Source organism: Lagopus muta, chromosome 4 (genome assembly GCF_023343835.1).
Source record: "Lagopus muta isolate bLagMut1 chromosome 4, bLagMut1 primary, whole genome shotgun sequence".
In the NCBI taxonomy this organism is placed as follows: domain Eukaryota; kingdom Metazoa; phylum Chordata; class Aves; order Galliformes; family Phasianidae; genus Lagopus; species Lagopus muta.
This window is the reverse complement of record NC_064436.1, coordinates 20155001-20171493: the sequence shown is the minus strand read 5'-3', so window position 1 is coordinate 20171493 and position 16493 is coordinate 20155001. Positions and strand designations below refer to the sequence as shown.

Genomic DNA, 16493 nt, shown 5'->3' with positions numbered 1-16493 from the left:
TTACTCCGGCGGACAATGCCACAATAATTTCTCCCGAAGTTTGTTAAATTGACCAAAATTAGGCAAATGAATGGCGGGTCTGTCGGCGACCCCGCTCGCAGGTGACGGCGCACAATGCGCTCCGGGCCAGCTGCGGGCCCCGCTTTATTTGCCCCTCTTTTCTTCGCCCCGCATTATTAAAATTTCGGCCCGATGCGACCATTCACGCTCCTCAATGGCACATTTTCCTATAGGATAATAGGCTACAAATTGGGCCTCTCCAGCGCGGGGCGGGGGGGCCCGGCCCGCGGCCGCGCCGACACAAAAAGCGGCGTCGTGTGCCAAAGGCCGCCCGCAGCCGCCCGCGGCCCCGGGGGGGGGGAGCGGGGCGGGGGGGCGTGTGCCAGCCGAGGGCCCACACCTGCCGGGTGCCCCAGCAGCACGGAGCGCCGGCACAAAGCCGCGCTGCCAGTGCTCATAAAGCCGCCCGTGTCACCGCGGCGCGTGAGAAAAGCCGGCGAACAAACGGGGCCACTCCGGCTCCGGGGACTCTCCCCGCCGTCGGGCGGAACAGCCTATTAAGGGCTTACTTAATTACTGTAATGACTCTGGACAGGCTTCACGAGGCGGTCAGCGCGGCCCGGCGGGGCGGTGCGGTGCCGCGGGGAGGTGGTGACGCGCCCCGCACGCCGCGCCCGACCCGGCCCGGCCCTGCCCCGCTCGTGGGCGTCACGTGCGGGCCGGGGCGGGGGGGGGGGGACGTGGGGGGAGCGGGCGGGCGGCCCCCCCGGCCCTTCTTTCCCTCGCCCTCGCCCCTTCCTTCCCGCTCGCCCCTGATCTTTAATGCATACATTCCCCGGCGCGGCGCGGCTCGCCCTAATCCTCTGGGCTCAGGGGCCCGTGGGGGCCCCGTCCCCCCCAGGCGCGGCGGCTTTATAAGCGGCCCCGCGGCGCGGCCCCGCACTGCCGCCATGGCCTCGGGCCTCAAGGAGCGCAGGGTGAGCGCCGGGCCGCCCGCACCGCGCGCCCCGAGGGTACCCACCGCGGCCCGTGACGCGCCGCCTGTTTTGCAGAGGACGCCCGTGTCCCACAAAGTGATCGAGAAGCGGCGGCGGGACCGCATCAACCGGTGCCTGGCGGAGCTGGGCCGCACCGTGCCGCTGGCGCTGGCCAAGCAGGTGGGTGCGGGCGGCGGGGCTGGGCGGGGGAAGACGGGACGGGACGGACGGAGCGCGGAGCGGGGCCGGGCTGACGGCGCGGCTCGTTGCAGGGCTCGGGCAAGCTGGAGAAGGCGGAGATCCTGGAGATGACGGTGCAGTACCTGCGGGCGCTGCACTCAGCCGACTTCCCCCGCGGCAGGGAGAAGGGTAGGTGTGGGTGCGGGGGGCGCGGCGGGGCGGCCCGGCCCCATTCCTCGTTCCCTGCTCCCCGCTGAGCGGAGCCGCGCCCCGCCGCGCCCCGTCCCGCAGAGCTGCTCTCCGAGTTCGCCAACTACTTCCACTACGGCTACCACGAGTGCATGAAGAACCTGGTGCACTACCTGACCACGGTGGAGCGGATGGAGACCAAGGATACCAAGTACGCCCGCATCCTCGCCTTCCTGCAGTCCAAGGCGCGCTTCGCCGCCGAGCCGCTCCTCGCCGCGCAGCCGGAGCCCGACGCCGCCTTCCCGCCGCCCCCTGAGCGCCCGCCGGGCCCCCCTGAGCCCTTCCCGTGGCCGTACGGCCCCCTGCCCGCCCCCGCGGCCCTGGGCGGCCCCGGGCAGCAGCGCACCGCCTTCCTCCCGTCCGCGCAGGGCCTGGAGCGCCGTTACCTCGGCTTGCTGGGCCCGCCGCCCCCCGGCGCCTTCGGGCTGCCGCCCGGCCAACACCCTCCCGCCGTGCTATAGGGCCGCGGCGCCGCGGACTCCGCCTGGATGGCGCCGGAAGAAAGCTACGGGCGCGGCCCCGCGTGTCTCGTGGGAAGCTTTCTCGGCTTCCCCCGGCACGGAGCAACGGGGCGCGGCGCCTCGCCCCGCACTGGGCACGCACCGCCCGCGCCGCGGCCCGGTACGGGGCCCGAGGCGGTGGGGGGGGGGCACGGCGCTCTGGCCGGAGCGGGGCGGGCCGGCGCAGAGCCGAGCACCCGCGTGCCCCCCCCGCGTCCCGGTGCGGGGCTGCGAGCCGGGCGCGCCGCGGGATGACCGCAGTCCGTGAACCGCCCTCCGCGCTTCTGCGCGCAGGCAAACGGGCTGACGGACAGACGGACAGTTCGCCGCCGCAACGCGCCGTGCGCAGCGCGTGCCTCCCGTCCGAAGTGCCGCCGCAAAGGAAGGGAAGGGCCGTGCGGGAACAGCTCCGGCCCGCAGCCCCGGGCGCCCTCGCCGTGCTAACGGGACGCCGCGAGAGTTGTGCTCCGAGCGTTGAGCGGGTGTATGACCCCCTTCTTCCCCTTTGGCATTGTAGCATTAAAGATACAGTGTTTCCCTGGACGTATAAATTATTAATAGATTCATTTCGGGCACTGTTAACCAAATCAGACAGAACTTCCCCGGCTAAGTAGATTTTCTCTCTAGGATTAGCAGAGGGCCACCACGGACAAAACTGCCGTCATTTACATACAATTTTGCCAACTAGCACTGGCCCGTGACAGTCTTTGTATCTCAAATGTTGCTATCCGGGATGTTTTTTTTTGTCCTCTCCGTTTTCATTTGGCCGCGGAGGATAAACCCCTCCGGCTGCACAATGACCCGGCGATAAGCCTCCCGCAGCCCCGCACACGCGCCCCTCGGCCCCACACCACCACTGGGCTCAGCTCTGCCCGCAGCCCCGGGTGCTCTGCACCTCATGCTGACGCAGCTGTCACTCACCTGGGCAGTAGGTGAGGTTACGCTCATCTCCGCAACGTTGTGTTACTGAAAACGTCTCCAACTCACCCATTTATCAGAAGGGTTTATTTGAGCTATTGTGGGAATAAACCATCACCAGTTAGGTCACAGAGACACACAAGCAGCTTGCATCCATCCACTCTACATTCAGAGTTTACATTCTGAACAGGCCCACAACCAGCAAGAATGTTCCAATGCCATGCTTATTTCACTGTGAAGAGCAGGTATATGAGCTAAGCGTGCCCACAGCACAGAGCAGAGCGCTTCCTTCTTCCCCTGACTTTGCAGCACACCTCATGCACAGCCACGGCTTCAGTACCACACTGTGCGCTTCCCACCCTCAGACACAGAGCCCGTGCAACAGGGTACAGCCCCTAAATTGAAGCAAGCAGAGTAATTTCAGGATAACTTGTCAGCTGATGGCAAGGTTCCTTTTATTTGACTTTGGTAGCACTATGACCCCTCGTCCCACAGCAGCACAGCTCCGGTCGGTCTGTGACTCCTTGTGTCTCTGCTCCATGGGATGCCACCACACTCCTGCTCCCCTAAAGCACAGAGGATGCCTACCTGTGCCACCTTCTGCAGGGAACTGCTTTAGCAGGGAGGTTGGACCTGACGATCGCTTGCGGTCCCTTCCAAACCCTGCCATTCTGTGGCTCTGTGATTCCACCAGGATCACACTGCTCACACCAGGAGAGCACAGGGTCTGTGGCACCTGGGTGCAAAGCCCTCCCTACCCACAGCAGCTTCTTTCCCTGCTGCCTCTTTTGGAGACAGCTCGTTAGTTCTGAAGCAGCTGCGCACTTACCAGCAACTCCTCTGCAGAGACGGTCTGTGGGAAGGAGACCTCCCAAGCTGACAGGTGTGTGTCTGCTGAAGAGGAGCTACAAGAAGTGGAGCTCACAGATGTGCCTGCTGCATCCATCCCCTCTGACATCGTCACATTTATTTCTAGCAAAAAGAACTGCATTTTAATACACACACAGGTTAAAGCTCTGATATCTACCCATATGCCACACAGTGGCACATTAAACCAAAACTCATAAAAAAGTGAGAGACAGCAACATCACATACATCAAACGTGAGGAAAGAGGAGTAACTTAGGAGATTCCAACTCAGAATACCAAATCCAGTTGAATGTAGGAAACATTTTTAACATTCATCTTTACGCTACAGCGATGGAAACATGCAGTATATCTCAGCAACAGTAATGCAGTTAACTGGGATGAAATGAATACTCTCTCTAGAAAAAATTTTGAAGTTTCAGAGATACGCCATAAAAGTTTAAAGGCAATTTAATTTTTAATAACTAATACATACTTAAAAGTGCAGTCCTCTTCTAGGAAATGAGTAATGTAATAATAATAATAAAAGCCTTCTTTACTGAGGGCATCCTGCAAGGGAACAGGGAATGCATGATGGGATCCACAACTTAGCCATTACATGTTTGGTGAGCATTGTGGAGCCTGAGGGCTGCACCCAGAGCCTGTGAGAGGAGTTACACCCACTCACAATGCAGTCCTGCGTTTGGAGACTCTCAGTCCACTGGCTCTGAGCTCAGCTGTGAGCCTCAACGCACACCCACATTGTCAGCCCTTGAAGGGTGCAGGCATTTAGAGGAGGATGCAGCTCAACCCAAGCCCTCCCAGCCAAGCTTATGGCAGGAAGTGCCTTCAGTGGCTCAGCAGCCTGTGGCTCCTTATCCCTAACCCTAGGCTTAGGCATTCTTCTAGGAAGCTCAAGTCTCAGGCTTGAAGTCTTTGAGGCTAAAACCTGGGTCTTCTTTGGGAGACCATGTTCATAATCACTCTGTCCCTCTGAAGCCACTTCTGTTGAATTCAAACGAAACAGTGTACCCTGGTTAGCCCTCTGAGAGGCATAAGGTGATTAAGACATCAAATAGCAGACTTTCAATTTTGAATTGCGAGCATGAAGTTGAGCTCCAGACAGTGACAGGGTCGGGGTACTTTCTCCATCCAGGGAAGAGGGAGGGAGGACTGCTGCCCTCACACCAGCATACTTCTCTCCTGGACATGCGTGTCCTTGGGGTACCGCACAAATGAACAGCAGTACCACAGAATCCTAGAATCATCTGAGTTTAAGGAACCTTTGAAGGCCATCCGGTCCAGCTGCCCTGCACTGAACAGGGACACCTACAGCTCCATCAGGAGTTCAGAGCCCCTCCAGCCTGACCTTGGCTGTCTCCAGGGATGGGGCACCCACCACCTCTCTGGGCAATCTGTGACAGTGCCTCACCACCCTTAGTGTAAAACACTTCCTCCTTATGTCCAATCTAAATCTCCTGTCTTTTAGTGTGAAACCATTTCCCCTCGTCCTGTCACAGCAGACCCTGCTAAAGAGTCTGTCCCCCTCCTTACAGCCCCTTAGATACTGAAAGGAGGCCCTACATACACATCAAGCCTATATAGGATCTCTGCCACCATTTGGTTGGATTCAGTTTTGTTTTTCTCAGCATTTCCTAGTAGACTGTGCTGATTCTTTGCTTAAATGTGGGTTTGCTGGAGCCTCATAACTTCCCACGTATGCTGCATTAGTGCCATTCCAGAGGGTGAATTCACAGAAATCAGCCTGCAAGGGTCAGTATTTTATGGCTAAGATACAGGATGGATCTTTTTGTTAATTTTTTCCCCCAAACTAAAATGTCCACCTGTACAACCTTACTGACTTACAACAGTGACATCATGATAGCTGTAAGTGAATGTTAGCATGCAGAATTTTGCTGTCAAAGGATATAGGACAGGAACAATTCACCTTTACTTCCAAATCCACTGCTGGGTTTTCAGGACTGAGATCTGTAGAAAGAACAATGGTAAAACCTACAGAACCAACCTCACATGTCTTCACTTTCAAAAAGAGAAAATCTATCAGGGATCAATGAGATTCATCAAGCACAGATTACACATTTTCACACGCCTTTGGAGAACCTGAAACAACATACATTATATACAACACAAATGTATATTGGAAAGTTCTAAGGAAATCACCAGTCCTGCATGTTCCACTGTAGAACCTCTTTTGATAGAAGGATGTAATAATAATTTCCTTACATCACACACTTTATTCATACATTACCTTCTCATTTCTTTAAAAAAAGAAAGAGATTAAAAAAACAAAACAAAGCACCTCCACCTTTTATTGGAGTTTTGTTATTCTCTTTGATGTCTGGAGAAGGACGGGGAAGTATTTGGAAAAAGAACAAGACCAGAAGTATATTTTTTGTTGTGGAAAGCCAAATAAAACCTGTTAGATGGCTAAGACGCATGAAAACCAATTAAATGTTGCTTAAGGGTACCAGTGCTTAAGTTGGTTACAAATTATTGTCTGCAGAAAAGTCATTATATTAAAGCAAATGAACAAAAAACAAGCTGTTTACCTACTTGTGTATATTCTGGACCAAATCCTTAGCTCCTGCAAGTAGGCAAAGCTCTCTGGAGACCCCTGAAGCTAGGGCTGTTAACATGAGGAGGAGGCATGATGGAGCTGCCTCAGCAGGGACCTTACCCAACAGGTAAGTGATCCATATTTCAGTGGCTCTTGGTGCTCAGTTTACTAATTGAGCCACACAGCCCTGTGTTTGCAAACATGTATGGAAAATAAAAACCTACCTTGGTCTTAAACACTCAGTTACTCTGATGGTGAAAGTGAAGTCACATGTGCAGAACAACTGCAGAGCAGGCCCTACTGCCTGCTATACTGAAGGCATGAACTGTTCCCCCAGGAAGAAAAGATGACACAAGTAGGCAAAATAATCTACTCTGTTACATGCATGTGCAGGACTCAAGCTAACTCTGTGAGGCCAAAGGAACACTCTTCTGTTGTGAGGAGGCTCCCAGCATCAAAGCATCTTGAATATTTCACTTTCTCAAAGCAGTCTGCTGCTCCACAGAGCAACCTAGCCTCTCCTTCTCAGAGAGCTTGTTTTCTTAGTCACATGACATATGTTACATACAGTCAGTAACTGCCTTATTTTCGGCTTTGCTTTAAGCTCTCAGAAAGAGCTTCTACCACCCCTTCACAACACAACATACAATACTGAATATGATCCACAATCAAAAGACAGGGGATGTAAACAAGAGAAATAAATGTGATGTAGCTAGAAAGATAGGCAACTGGGAGAATATAAAGGCTGCTATTCTTCTCAAAGGAATATTCTAATTTGTAGCAGTTTTGAAAATTATTTTTTTGCTTTTTGTTTGTCATAATTTTTTTTCCCCAAATGGATTTGGAATTAACTTGCCTTTTCAGATTGAGATGAATTTTGAGGGCATGTGGTCAACTTCATCCTCTTCTAGCAGGAAGCTGTGAAGATTTGGGATGAAGTTCAGCTGCCAACATGTGGCTTCTTAAAGGCTCTTCAGAGAGTCTTCCAGTCACCATAACTGCAAACAGAAAAAGAAAAAAACAAGATAAATTATTTTGGGAAAATGACAATTATGTTCTAGAGCACAAAGCCCCATTTAGCACCTCATCAGAATTGCCTTATTATAAGATAAGAATATAGCATGCCTGTAGGTCCACCAATACACAGATAGGATGCTGGCGAGTTTAATTCTTTACCCAGATTAAAAACAAAACAACCAAGGATGGGATGAGACCAATGGGATTTTTTCATTCAGGTTCTTTGAAAGCTTACTTTGTCATAAGGCAAAGTCATACCGTAAAGGAAAAACCTTTCAGTGGTTTGCTAATAGAAGGATGTACTATAACTCGTGAGCAGCTGACTTTAATCAAGCATTAAATGTCTCAAAAGTAGAGGTGCAAGAGTGAATTAATCACTCTAAGCTCTTTTTCTCATCAAGAGGGAAAAACGGGCCTTTCCAGTGGGTGATTGATCAGACTGATTTCAGACTTTCCCTTAAAATGAGCTGCTTTGCTTTGGAACATGTCTCTTTCCTTCTTTTGAATCAAGAGGGAATGCAGGACCAATAGATCGGATTCACATATATAGGTAGGGGAAAAATCAGGGCAGCTGAATCCCACCCTCACTGCTGCCTGCCACGTAATCTTACTTATCTGCACAGGTATTTCAGAGCTATAATTCTCCATGTTTCATCATGAGAAGTTCAGTTCAGCCTTCAGCAACTTTGCCAACTAAAACCTTTTTCCATCTCACCTGCAAGACTTGTTGCTCACTAAAAAAAAAGTCTCTCTTCTTGTGCTATGCAGACTGAAGGTGTAGCACATGAATCTGATGAACTGAAACAGCTGACGAATGTTTAAGGGTACCCCAGAGGCTGCTTACCCTGTGACAGATGTTTCTATTGTACTTGTTGCATATATTGCTAGAAGAGGTGTTCTTATACATGGCCAAAAAGAAGCAAAAGGCTTCAGAACTCCATTATGAACAACCTGCACACAAAATCAGAAAATCCTGAATTTAAAGTACGTACATAGTAGAGGAGAAATTTGCCATTGGTTTCAGTGGAAGCCAATCCTCTTCTCTCTGTGTGGGACATTGAGTAGAGCTCCAGGCACAGCATCATCCAGAATGTTTTAGCTTATTTTTAGCAGGATTTCTTCAACAGAATGTACACAGCGTTCTGAATGAGACACTAGAAGTTAATTTCATCTAAAGCTTCAAGCTTCTTAACTAAAGTGTCAAGTTTATTCAGAAAGCTTGAATACCCCTAAATGGTTTGTGTGGAAGGGACACTGATGCAAAAAGTTATAAACAAGACTGCCTGGTATCATGCTGACACAATTTCTCCTTGTCACATAGCTTCCACACTATTTTACCCTAAATTCAAGCTGACAGCTGGTCAGAATTTATGCCAATAGAAAGAGTAATGGAGTTGGTGGTATGGAACCTGCAAGGACTTGTGCGCAGATCCAGCCTTATGCACTTGGCTGGCTTGATTTTATGGAGGGCTGATCTCCCTCAGGTTTCAGAGGAACTGGTAAAAAAGAGGGGGAAGTAAATTGTCAGTATCATGGGGATTTCAGAGGAACTGGCAAAAAAAATAGTGGTTGCAACAGTATGTTATTCCAAACTAAGAAAGATAATTTCTCTTGGCCTTGAAAACAGCCAGTAGCAAGACTAGTGGCTATTAAATTGTCGTTCCACATGCTTGGAACTGAGACCTTAGCTACAGTCCTGAGTTTTCCAAAACAGGTTTTAACCCAGGGGACTGGAAGAGCAGCTGCTTGTCAGGACAGGACAAGGAGAAATAGCGCTGCAGGAGCAAGACACAAAGTATTTGTCCACAAAAATTCCACTGGCACTGCTCTCTTTATGCCCTGTTCATCTTCCTTCTGCTCCTGAGTATTTCTTTAGGCTCAGATCCCAGGCAAAGTAGAGATCCTTCATCAGAGACCAGGCAGCCCCTTTCTGAAAAAGAAAACACTTATCAGTTTGGTACGACTTCTCCTTACATTTTCTTTTGTGGACAACTGTACCAATTATACCCTCAGTAAACATCATAGGTAAGCAAGAACTACAAGCATTACTGTAATACCTGCCAGTTTACTTTTGGGATGCTTTTCTTCCTAAAAGGCAGGCACAGGTATGGCAGTGCTGTGTGCCAGGCAGAAGTGCTCAACAGAACAGCAGACCAGAGGGTGTAAAACAGCTGCTGAAAGGACGGAGCATCTCCAGGTGGTTCAACCAATCTCTGTCCAGGGCACAACCACAGTCCGGCAGGGTTAAAAGGGAAGCTGGCCAAATCCATCCGAGACCTGGAAATCTTGAAACACGTAAAGCCAACATGCATCAGACGAAGAAGGCAGAAAGAAAGGTGCCCCCTAATGAGTTTTTTTTGCGCTTGGGTGAGCGAAAGGGCTGCTTCAGGAGGCTAATAACTGAAAACCTTCCAGGCTTTTGTCCGGAGAAATGGCAGGCACTTTCCATCCCTTTGAAAAAAAAGAAGGCCTTTCGGAGTCTTCACGAGAGATGTGGATTTTAAGGGCGACCTTAGGTCATACAGAACTAATCAAGCGAAAACAATAAGAAAATTAGACTGACAGTCAGCAAGTATCTGAGGACTTTATCAAAAAGAATTAGGAATGGACAAATTCACTGGGAGCAAAGGATCAGATCTGCAAGGTGGCATTGTATGGTGGGATTAAATTATTTATTCATTGTTAATTTATTTATTTATGTATGTGCAAATGACCTAGCTGCTGCAGGTGCTGAGGAGTTTCTGAAAAGGCCCAGTTTTAGAGCCAAGGCTAAAATATTGGTCCATTTAACTCATTCTTTCCCTTAAGGCGATCAAACAGTGACTTTTATCTAGGAGATAGAGGAGGAAAACCATATGTGTACTGGGAATGATGCGGGGTCTGAGCAGCACTAAGTACCCAAGTATTCCAGCCTCATTCAAGAATGCTGTGCAGTTTAATGTCCAGCAAATTAGCAAATGAATGCTTATGTCAATATGTGAAAAATCCCTAGTTGGTTTAAACAGATAAAAAGCCTCTTGGGAAATGGCAGAAAATGCAGGCTTTTTCTCTGTCCTTTTTTAAAGAAAGAAATAGAAACAGTACTTAATAACTTTTCCCCAAACTTACAAAAGGTTGCAGAAAACAACTGTCTACAGGGATGCTCCATCTTCTACATACATGAAATATTTCCCGTGCTGCTGCTGCAGAACTAGAAGAAGCTTTTGCCAGGCACTCTTTGAATCGTGCATTTGCTCTTCACAAGAAAACAGCCACAATCTGGGACAGATACAGAGCACGTGAGATGTCATCCTGCTGTCCCTTTCTGAAAGGTGTGGGAAGCCAAAAGCCTTGGAGTGGGTCCGTCTTTCCCTGTTCCCCCTGTCACTATAAAATCAATCTCAAAGATGAAATCCATACAGACCTCTTCTTACCCCTTCTATAATTTTAACCATTAAGAGGAAAGGGCAAAAATTGTCATCTCATGTTTCCCTTGACCCAGCAGAGCAAAGCCACAGTGGGGACTCTGTGTAAGACATGACCCTGGGGAAAAAAGGAACATGAGATCTCAGCATGGGGGTTGGAGGCAAGAAGTCAAATGTATCGAAAATGACAGCACCACCTCAGTTAATGCCATGTGATAAGGGAGTCCTGCTGGGTTTTATGTCCTTCTGCAGAGACATGCTTGAAGGTTGACACCAACTGGCAAGGAAGATTCCTCCCTAAATCCAGAAATGAGTTGCAGGTTGTTTGGCAGAACAGATCATGACAAATTCTCTCTCCTCAGGACAATCATCAGGAGCTACACTGGGGATAACAGAACTGCTCAACAAGATGGACAAATCTACACATCTTAAAACAAGACAGGCAGGTTCGTGTAGAATGTGATCTCACATACTTCAGCTTTGCTTTTATTTCTCTTGTGTGGGCCATTCTTGGGTCCTCTTCTCAAAACACAGTACTCTTTATGCCACTGGGGAGTAAGGGGTACTAACAAGAAAACTAAAGATATTCTAAAGAGCAAACATCTTTAATAATACTAAATCTAAAACATTGCCTCCCATTGAAAGGCCAGGGAAAGAATTTCTCAGACCAAGGCAAAAACACAGGTTATGCAGAAAGTCACCCTACAGACAGCTTTCCTTTCTCCCTTGAATGCTAGTGAGCAAGGATGAATTTGCTTGATATGAACACCAGCACATCACAAACAAGCTCTCACTTAGCTTCTGCAGCCTGCTGGGACGCGCTGCAATCAGGAGCTTCCTGAGCTCTGGTCTTACTACGCAGGCTGCCAGGATGCCTTGCTGAAAAGAGAATACAAACATACCTGCTCAAGTTGAGTCAGATGGAACTGTTTCATTTGATTTTATACAGATCAGATGAGCCCTTCTGCTCTATTAAAAATCTAGACTGCTAATCTGCTAAGACAAAGTCTTATAATCCCCAGTTTTTAAAAGCTTTTGCATGTACAGACAGCCACCATAACCTCTCCCATTACCAATTTTGCCAATTTAAAGAAACTAAGCATTCTAATCCCTCCCTATATTTTTCTCTGTTGGTCACGTGGGCATAAAATCTTGGCAGTTTCTCCAGTTTCAGCCCATTTTTGCAAAAGGCATATCTAGTCCTTACTCATAGCAGCTGAGTTATCTTTAGTGAGAACCACTTTCATATCACTGTAAGAGGTACTGGGGGACTTTGTCAGGAATGCTATGCTCATACTTGCACACAGTATTTCACATTGCTTCTCCTCAGTGCCTTTGGAAATGGCATGAGCCAAAAGCTGCAGCTGCCTTTTCCAGAGTCACATAGCACTGGTAGCTCAGCCATCTCAGGCACAAGCTGCACAACCCAGCCATCTTCCTGCTCATTATTCATACACAGAGAGCCCCAGCTCACAAGAGAAATACTTACTAGTAGTAATAAGGGCACAATATAGTACTGAATTTCAAGTTCCGAAGACCATCCAATTCACCTGCATTGACTCTGGCTTAAACTGTCTTAGTTTAAGCACTCATCAGCACTAGTGGCCAAAGGATGCCCAGGAGAGATTCCCCTTTGCTCTACACATATGCAATTGCCCCCTGACTGCATAGCAGTTACTCATCAACTATTTCTGGCACCTCTGGCCCAGACTGATTCATGAAGCTGTAGTGCAGCAGATTACAAAGACACTAGATGGGCAAATCTAAGCAATGGAATATGGACAAACTAGAGCAGGGAGACCCTGGAACATCCAGAGCTTTCCATATTTACATAGGCAAAGAGCTAAATTCATACAATTCAACGTAAGTCTTCTGGGAATGCCAGGAATTCAACACTTAGCCTTGAAGGGAATCTTGTGAGCAAGTGCCCTTATTGTCAAGTCAATACAGGATATAAAATTACCAAAGGTTTCTCAGAGCTCCTCCTGTGGAAAAGTTTTTCAATGGAGAACAGAACTGAGTGGAAAGTAGAGATCTCATGCTGCTGAACATTATTAAAATCACACTTCTCTAACACTGTGGGTTTATTTCAGTGCTCTCTTGTTACAAACAAACAAACAAAAATCCCACTCATTTTAAATTCAGAAACCACAAGGACCACTCTGCAGGACACTGAGCTCAAAACTCACTAAGTTCAAAAGACTATGCTACAGTCTCATCCTTGCCAAGGGACAAAGCATGAGTTCATGCGCTGTTTCTGCCTCTACTTTCATACATGCAGGTCAGACACTCAAGCATGTTTTGCTTTGGGGTTTTTTAAGACGTATCACGGCTTAACATTGTTTTAATTCTATCATTAGTTTATGATTTGGATGTACAGAGCCATTCTGCCTAGAACTTCTCAGCAATCCTGGCGGTTTTAAAACACAGAAGATAAAGAAGCGTAGCTAGATATTGTACCAACCTTTAAGAAAGGGAATGCTGGGCTCTCCTTTCAGCTGGAGGGATGTGGTTCAGGCTCCAGGGAAGCCCTCCCATGAATTCAAGCTGTAACATCTACAGCCTACTTCTTACAGACTCCTGGGATGTTTGCCTTTTCCATGTAAAGGCATTCTGTATATGGATAGGAGTGGAGCCAATGCAAAACTGGTGTGGTGTTTTTGTGTTCAGCTGGGTACCTGGATTTTTACAGCTCCTCAATGATTAAAAGGTAGACAAAGTGATAAAATGAGTCAACAAAGAAAATTATGCTCTCTTAAGTGTCAATTTTTTTCCTTTTTGATAAAAGACCTTTCCTAGCAGATCTAGAGACTTCACTAGAGCACAAGATGCTTTTAAACAAGAATAACAGATGAAGTGCATTTGAATGGATGGTGACTCTTGTTCTAACAGTCATCAGCTGAAGGCTAAGGGCAAAGGGACAAAATGCAGAAGACTGTAAAGAGAGACATGCAAAAGCAAAACATTGTGAAGAAAGACATTATTTAAAAATTCCTGTCAAAGCCAGACAATTTGCACTAGTGAATACATCAATAACTGACCCAAAGACCCTTAAGAAGAGGAAGTTTGGCTTGGCTGATCACTCAGCAAGGCAAACATCACAGCACTAAGCACAGTGCAGATCTGCCCTTTTAGGTTTGTTCCATGACGACAGTTGCAGCCTACTGTAGGGAACCAGCTTTAGCAGGAGAGTTGGACTTGATGATCCCCAGATGTTCCTTCCAGCTGCAACGATTCTCTGTTATCATGCGTTTTCAGATATACTTTGTATTTTCCTTACCACTCAAAATGTGCAAGTGCTGCTCAGTGAAACACTGATTTAGTCCCCAACTTCAAAATTTGGAGTCAGAGCTGCTACAGCATCTTCAACTAGCAGTGCATCTATTCACTAAAGCCCTGTTCACATTTAGTCCTAAAAAATATAACAGTTCAGGACTACAAGTTGTTTTTCAAATGTTAAAACATGACCTTAAATACCTTGTGTAGGAGGAAGGATGAATCCTTAACATTCAGACCACGTGGTTGCTCACAACTTGTATGTGTTCTTTCACACAGTATAAATTCTTCTCAACTGTATCTGAGCTAATGGATAAAATAGTGCAGGGAGAGCTTCCATTGCCCAGCAGCCCAGCTCTGCTTGGGTGTCATCAGGGAATGAAAGTGTGAATCAGAAAGATGTCTGGCACTCAGTCTTTGTCTCCAGAGATTTCCTAGTGGTCCTGCAGGATAACAGTTCAGTTTGCTATGAAGAGAAAACATACAGGAAAAGAAGGCACAGAGTTGGGAATAATTGTGCTGGATACAACAGAGGCCTCTCAAGAAGTTTACAGAAGATCATAATACAGACACTCTGCCCTTTCCAGAGACAACAAGCATAATGTGTCTTACACTTATATGTGAGATAATTACGTGAAAATATAGAATCATAGAATTGCTCAGGTTGCAAAAAACGTTAAAGACCATGAAGTCCAACCACAACCTAACCATACTACCCTAACTCGAACAACTCCGTTAAGTCATGTCCCTGGGCACCACATCCAGATGCTTTTTAAACACATCCAGGGATGGTGACTAAACCACTTCCCTGAGGAGCCTATTCCAGTGCTTCACAACCCTTTCTGTAAAGAAGTTTTCCCTGACATCCAACCTAAACTTACCCTGGCACAACTTGAGGCCATTTCCCCTCATCCTGTCACCAGTGAGAAGAAACCAACCCTGCTCTCACTGTAAGCACCTCTCAGATATTGGAAGAGAGCAATAAGGTCTCCCCTCAGCCTCCTTTTCCCCAGACTGAACAGCCACAGTTCCTTCAATCTCTCCTCATAGGCCATATTCTCTGTGCCCTTCACAAGCCTTGCTGCCCTTCTTTAGACCTGCTCCAGCACTTCCATGTCCTTTCAGTTTTGGGCACCTCAGAACAGAAAACAGTACTCGAGGTGAGACCTCACCAGTGCCGAGTACAGGGGCAGGATGACTTTTGCCCAGTCCTGCTCACCACACCATTCCTGACACAAGGCAGGATGCCATTGGCCTATAGTTTGTATTGATTAGAATCTTCTAGGAAAACAAACAAACAAACCACTAAGAGTATCAGTTTAATTAAAAATCTGCCCAGCTGCAATAACTTAACGGCTAACAACTGCTGAGAAACTAACGCAACGCCTAAAAGCGAGGTTCTAAATGCTACCAGTTGGTAAAACTGCCGCGGATTCGAGATGCCCTCAGTTCAGGTCGGGGACGCAGCACCTCGCGTGCCTGCACGCTCCTCCCAGACAGCGAAGAAGTTCTAAACGCATCGGACGGGGACACGAGGACGCCGCGAGGGGGCCGGGCTGGCCATGCGGCGGCAGCTGCAGCGGAGCCGCCGCGCCCCCTGCAGACCCGGCAGCGCCACGGCGGGGAGCGCGGCCCCCCATCCCGAGGCAGCGAGCGGGAGCGGCTGCCTGCAACAGCCGCCCTCCCGGCTGCCGCTCTGCCCCAGAGAACCTGCGGTAGGTGACTGCGTCACCCTCGCTTCCGCTGTATTAAAGAAAAAAATCCAAGAAAAGCTATGCAAAATCTGAATTTGATCTAAAACTCATGGATGAGTAAGAAAGAAGCCAAGCCATGCGTTTGTCCGTGGTTTACCCCGAGCAAGCTGTGCTGAAAGGCATCCCCTGGTTGTCCATCAGCCGCCTTTTCCACCTCGTTGTACAGCTGCCGTGACCGAGGTCAAGTGATATGTCAGTCTGTCAGATCACACAGGGAGGCAGTGGCTCTTCTCGGATTAGGACAATTCCACACGGCCCTCTGAAAAAGATTTGTAACAAATGTCAGCCCCAACTGTCTGCTGCTCAAAGCATATGTTTAAAGCTCTTAGACATCTCAGTCAAAAGGTATTGTAAATATAGGGACAAAGCTAGGAAACGCCTCGTTGTGGAGTTCCAATAATGGCAAACCAGGATCTGGCATGGAAAACCCACACCCCAAACAGGTTTCCTTTAGCGGGGGATCCCTGCCCAGTTTTGCAGCCATTCTGAGACAGCAAAGTATTTCACTTTTTTCCTCCAGCCAAAGGGGCTGAGATGCACTGGCTGAGCACAGGCTGGTGAGCTCAAAGGGCAGAGGGCACAAAACAACCTGCCCACAACTTTCTGGCTTGCCAGCATCCTCCTGCCATTGCTTTCAGTGCCTTTTTGTAGTGAAAAGGAAGCGTGCTCAAAATGGTTGTTTTGCTGTCCACTACGTCCAACTCCTTATGCCTGGAAAGCTCTATAAAAACATGGTTGTGAAGTAACCTTAGAACCTATTGTTTAAGATGGGGAAAATTGAGGGTAAAAAAGAAA

The 16493-nt window shown here is 48.4% G+C and overlaps 1 protein-coding gene and 2 long non-coding RNA genes across 6 annotated transcripts in view; 1 reads left to right on the top strand and 2 right to left on the bottom strand.

The window, feature by feature from the left end:
* Positions 1-750: 750 nt before the first annotated feature.
* HELT (helt bHLH transcription factor) lies at positions 751-2047 on the top strand. 2 transcript variants are annotated; one of them, XM_048943701.1, is made up of 4 exons: positions 751-977; positions 1053-1157; positions 1250-1346; positions 1449-2047. In XM_048943701.1, the coding sequence occupies exons 1-4, from the start codon at positions 951-953 to the stop codon at positions 1865-1867; spliced, it is 648 nt and encodes a 215-aa protein (XP_048799658.1). In that variant the 5' UTR covers positions 751-950; the 3' UTR covers positions 1868-2047. The 2 variants fall into 2 exon arrangements, with proteins under 2 accessions (XP_048799658.1, XP_048799657.1); XM_048943700.1 differs by having other exon boundaries at positions 751-1157.
* Positions 2048-7105: 5058 nt separating this feature from the next.
* LOC125692295 (uncharacterized) lies at positions 7106-12957 on the bottom strand. Its single transcript, XR_007376570.1, has 3 exons — positions 9322-12957; positions 8257-9194; positions 7106-7245 (listed from the first exon to the last, which is right to left on the bottom strand). It is a non-coding gene; the product is annotated as an uncharacterized LOC125692295 (long non-coding RNA).
* A 60-nt stretch (positions 12958-13017) lies between these two features.
* LOC125692294 (uncharacterized) overlaps positions 13018-16493 on the bottom strand; it is a 27349-nt gene continuing 23873 nt past the window's right edge. For 2 of the 3 annotated variants that reach the window (XR_007376567.1, XR_007376568.1), the window contains 2 exons: positions 15796-15957; positions 13018-14410 (listed from right to left, as the gene is read on the bottom strand). This is a non-coding gene — a long non-coding RNA (uncharacterized LOC125692294). Of the gene's footprint in view, positions 14411-15509; positions 15958-16493 lie in introns of those variants that run through there. The other variant, XR_007376569.1, reaches the window with a different exon arrangement.

Bases quoted from the DNA above. Each gene is read 5' to 3' on its own strand.
- HELT (XM_048943700.1), top strand. From the start codon at position 951: ATGGCCTCGGGCCTCAAGGAGCGCAGGGTGAGCGCCGGGCCGCCCGCA. The intron at 1,158-1,249 runs GTGGGTGCGGGC...GGCTCGTTGCAG, and splicing joins CGCTGGCGCTGGCCAAGCAG to GGCTCGGGCAAGCTGGAGAA. The intron at 1,347-1,448 runs GTAGGTGTGGGT...CCCGTCCCGCAG, and splicing joins CCCCCGCGGCAGGGAGAAGG to AGCTGCTCTCCGAGTTCGCC.